At 42.8% G+C, this 5,044-nt stretch overlaps 1 protein-coding gene across 1 annotated transcript; it reads right to left on the bottom strand.

Annotated features, from left to right (window-relative positions):
• Nucleotides 1-217: 217 nt before the first annotated feature.
• ETH_00005850 (uncharacterized protein) lies at nucleotides 218-592 on the bottom strand (the record flags this gene model as incomplete). Its single annotated transcript, XM_013376306.1, has 1 exon — nucleotides 218-592. One exon carries the CDS (start codon nucleotides 590-592, stop codon nucleotides 218-220), a length of 375 nt encoding a protein of 124 aa, XP_013231760.1.
• Nucleotides 593-5,044: the final 4,452 nt, after the last annotated feature.

Genomic DNA, 5,044 nt, shown 5'->3' on the forward strand with positions numbered 1-5,044 from the left:
CTGCTGCTGCTGCAGCAGCAAACGCTTGGTGATCTCCTAACAGCAAAAAAAACAGCCCCAGGCAGCCACGGCAAGGCTGCCTTTGCGGTGGCTAGCAGCAACGCAGCACTGGAGGGGGGGACAGGGCTGCTGAGCTGCTGCTGCTGCTGCTGCTGCTGCCACGGCTACTGCTGCTGCTGCTGCTGTTTCTACCCTGCTACTCCAGAAAGACAGACACTTAAATTGCTGCTGTTGCTGCGGCCAGAGTCGCAACAACCGAAACGGGGCAGCAAGCAAAACTCAGCAGCCGCCACAGACGCGGCTGTTGCTGCTGCTGCTGCTGCTGCTGCAGGAAGACTGGAGATGAGACAGTAGCAGGGGGCCCACTCTTTGGTAAGAGAGGCATAAAACATTTCCCGCCGGATAAGGGAAGCTGCAGCAAATGCTGCTGTTGCTGCTGCAACTGTTGCAGCTCGGAGGCTCCAGCAGCAGCAGCAGCAGCAGCCACACGCATGCCCCGCTGCTGCACCCCGCCCCGCCCCGTCGCCCCCACAGCAGCAGCAGCAGCAACTCCCGCTGCTGCTGCTGCTGCTTCCGCTACAGCATATCCCATAAAAGTGAATTTCCATAGTAAGAATCTGCTGCAGCATTAACATATGAGTTGCTCTTGGCAACGGGCACTTCTGTTTGCTGCTGCAGCAGCGCCGCTCACCCGCTGCCGCCGCAGTGGCAGCCACAGCAGCAGCAGCAGCAGCAGCGGCGGCAGCAGCTGCTGCGTCTAAGTAGTAATCAAGTACATGGCATAAAACAATTTATTAGTATTTTTAATTTAATTTTTTCTAACTTGTGTAGCCCCTTAGCTGCATATCGTGGCCCGGGGTTCCCCTGCTGGGCGCGGGCGCGCAGCAGACTGCGCCGCTGCTGCTGCTGCTGCTGCTGCAGTCTTCACAGCATCAGCAGCAGCAGCAGCAGCGACAAAGTCCCTGCAGACGCCATACTGGGGGCTCCGATGTTTAGCGCTGCAGCAGCTGCACAGACTGCTGCTTCCGGTGGCTTTTCCTGCGCTGCTGCTGCTGGGCTGAGTGCTGCTGCTGTCGGCTTCTGCTGCGCTGCTGCTGCTGCCACAGAGGCTGGGGGGCTCCCCGCGCCGCTGCCCAGCAGCTGCAGCAAGTAGCTGCCCCTCCTCTTAGCTGCTGCGGGCCTGATGGCAGCAGCAAGCCTTGCGTCCGCAGCAGCAGCTGCTACGCTGCTGCAGCGCCGGGGCCGCGGCGCAGCAGACTGGCAGCAGCAGGGGGGCCCCCTGGGGGCCCCCGCGCATGCGCAGCAGCAGGGGGGCCCCCGCTGCAGTAAGAGGCAGCAGCTTAGGGGCCCCTAAAGGGTCTAAAAGGAATAAAAATATAGATTAAGACACGGAAGAGTTAGGGTTTTTTTTGCTGCTAAGATGAGAGCAGCAGCAAACATTTGAAAACCCAAGAGACACAAAAGGAGCCCCCAGAAAACCCTAAACCCTAGGCTGCTGCTGCAGCTAATTTCAGCGAAAGTGGGGGCTTCGCAGCTGCTCGGGCTGCTGCTGCAGCGAAGCAGCAGCAATTCTGTCCTTTGCGGCTGCTGCTGCAGCAAAGCAGCTGTCCTTTGCTGCTGCTGCTGCCCGTAACGATGTTTTTTTTAATTTCAAAAGCTTTAATGCTTTTCATAAGATTTATTTTAAAATACTAATTGAGTCTTGGCGAGTAAGCAAAACTGCTGCTGTTCCATTTCTCCGCAAAAGCTCCGCTGCTGCTGCTGCGGCAAACTTTATTTCCGAGTTGCTGCTGCTGCAGCAAACTTTATTTCCGAGTTGCTGCTGCTGCTGCAGCAAAAGCAGCAAAAGGCAGCAGCTGCCTTGGAAACAAAAAGCTGCAAGTATCTCAACACACATTGCTTGAGGTATCTACTTTTATTTGTTATTATTTATTATTCATTATTATTATTGTTATTATTATTATTATTACTATTATTATTATTATTGTTATTATTATTATCATCACTATTATTTTTATTCTTATTATTTGTATTGTTATTATTATTCTTATTGAACATTCAAGAAATGGCAATCTGGAGTTGGAAGAATCTGGCAAAGGGTTTAAAGCTCATCAGAAATTAGCCAAAACGCTTTTAGCAGCAAACAAAAAGAATTGATTAATATTACTGCAAATGGAAAATTTGAAAAAAATCAAAGTCCTCCAGCTAGCTAAAGAGCTAGCTAGCTAGCTAGCTAGCCAGCTGGCTAGCTAGCCTCAGTAGCAACCAAAAAGGATTGATGAATATAAAGTCAAATGAGATATTTGAATTCGAAAAAAATTCAAGTCCACCAGCTAACTAACGATCTAGCTAGCTAGCTAGCTAGCTAGCTAGCTTCAGCAGCAAACAAAAAGAATTGATGAAAATTAAATCAAATGGGAAACTTGTATTCGAAAAAAGTTGAAGTTCAGCAGCTAGCTAGCTAGCCAAAGCCCCAAACCTGCAAGTTGCATGCAAAAAGTATAAAATAAAATTTTATTTCATTTTTAATTATTATTAGACTTTATAATTATTATTTAAGTTTCAGCGGCTGCGGGGATTTCGCCAAAAAGTTCATTTTAGTGTTTAATGTCAAAGTGCGTTTAGTCAAAACTCTGATGCATTTCCACGAAAAGACTTTTCATTCTAAAAAATATATAATTCAACTTTTCAAGTTTTTATATTTTGCACCCTAAAGAAAAGTTAATTCAATCCTTTGAATTTTCGTTTTTTGCATATTAAAACAAAGATAATTCAACTTTTCAAGTTTTTGTTTTTTGCATTTAAAAAAAAGATAATTCAACTTTTCGAGGTTTTGCTTTTTCATTTTAAAAATAAATAATTCAATTTTTTCAGGTTTTTTTTTGCATTATTTGCAAGACAATGAGTGATCTGGGAAGTTGGAATTAATGCAAAAGTTTTAGTGCAAAATATTTGTGGAAACAAATTTGAAATAATTGAAATTTAAGATTTCAAAATTCAAAATAAAAAGAAATCAAAAAAAAGAAGTTTTACTTTCCAAGTTCAGCAAAGCCCGGAAGTTTCTTTTTTGAAAAGCTTTTCTTCAAATGAATTTTAAAAATACTTTTCAGGAAAAGTCCGGTATAGCAGGAAGCCCTTGAGAAGAATCAGAACAAGATCTTTGAAAAAGAATTAGTGTCTTGTCCTTTTAAAAGATTAGAATTTGCTATCAGCTTTTAAAAAGAATTAATGCAAGATTTTTGAAAAAGAATTAGAACATCTTTGAAAAAGAATTAGAATTTGATACGTCTTTAAAAAGAATTAGTACAAGATCTTTGAAAAAGAATAAAAAAGATCTCTGAAAATAATTATCACAAGATCTTCAAAAAAGAATTAAAACAAGATTTTTAAAAACCAGTTAGTGCAAGATCTGGAAAAGGAATTAGAACAAGATATTTTAAAAGAATTCGTGAATGATCTTTGAAAAAGAATTAGTACAAGACCTTTTAGTTTCAAAATGAAATCCAAATGGAAAAGCCAAATTATATTTGAATTGTTTTCTTTCCCATTTCTGTTTTGCAATGCATGCATGCATGCGCTCGCAGTGCATGCATGCATGCGCTCGCATGCATGCATGCACTGCGGGAAAAGCGCATGCATTTCGTTTGCATGCAGTTTTGTTTATTGTTGCAAGTTTTGGCCATCTTTAAAGAATTTAATTTAAAAAAAGAAGTCTTTTTGAGAAATCCCTGAGAAGCTGCTGCTGCCCGAGATTTAAGTCTTTGATCTTTGTATTATTTATTAGATTTATAAATAATTAATTTACTCTAAGTAATATATTATTTAATATATTTATAATTAAACAATGTATTCCGAATAATATATTATTTAATATATTAATAAATAATATTTGCCAAATGGTATATTATTTAAAAGATTCATTAGCAAGTGATATTTATCAAACGGTATAACCATTTAAAAGATTTATTAACAATTAATAGCCACTAAATAATACATCATTTAGAAGATTTACTAATTATTAAGTAATACATTATTTAAAAATTTATTAATAAATAAAATCTTCTAAATGATACATTTTTTATATTTGTTAATAAGTAAAATTTTCAAAATAATATGTTATTCAAAAAAAGAGATGCCACAAAGCCAAGGGCCAGCAGCTACTTTGCTGCAGCAGCTACTTTGCTGCAGCAGCTACTTTGCTGCAGCAGCTACTTTGCTGCAGCAGCTACTTTGCTGCAGCAGCTACTTTGCTGCAGCAGCTACTTTGCTGCAGCAGCTACTTTGCTGCAGCAGCTACTTTGCTGCAGCAGCTACTTTGCTGCAGCAGCTACTTTGCTGCAGCAGCTACTTTGCTGCAGCAGCTACTTTGCTGCAGCAGCTACTTTGCTGCAGCAGCTACTTTGCTGCAGCAGCTACTTTGCTGCAGCAGCTACTTTGCTGCAGCAGCTACTTTGCTGCAGCAGCTACTTTGCTGCAGCAGCTACTTTGCTGCAGCAGCTACTTTGCTGCAGCAGCTACTTTGCTGCAGCAGCTACTTTGCTGCAGCAGCTACTTTGCTGCAGCAGCTACTTTGCTGCAGCAGCTACTTTGCTGCAGCAGCTACTTTGCTGCAGCAGCTACTTTGCTGCAGCGGCAAAAAATGCATGCAAAGGGCTCTAAAGAATCATGCGGGGCAGCAGCCCCAGCAAGCCTATTGAGCCACAGAGCACAACTAGCTAGCTAGCTAGCTGGCTAGCTAGCTGGCCAGCTAGCTAGCTAGCAGGTCAGTTAGCTAGCTAGCTAGCTAGGTACTGCTAGCTGACTAGCTTCAGCTAGCGAGCTAGCTAGCCACTGCTAGATAGCTAGCTAGCCACTGCTAGCTAGCTGGCTAGCCACCGCTAGCTGGCTAGCTTCAGCTAGCCAGAGAGTCGAGAGATCTTTAAAACAAAAGGAGACGCTTTAGTTGTCTTAACAAGTGCCTCTTGTTCTTCAAAAGAGTGAAGGCCACACAGTTAGCAGCCGCGTGATGCGAGCCCGTGAGGGTTTAGGGTTTAGGGTTTAGGGT

This window comes from Eimeria tenella, genomic scaffold (genome assembly GCF_000499545.2).
Source record: "Eimeria tenella Houghton genomic scaffold, Eth_scaff33, whole genome shotgun sequence".
Taxonomy (NCBI): domain Eukaryota; phylum Apicomplexa; class Conoidasida; order Eucoccidiorida; family Eimeriidae; genus Eimeria; species Eimeria tenella.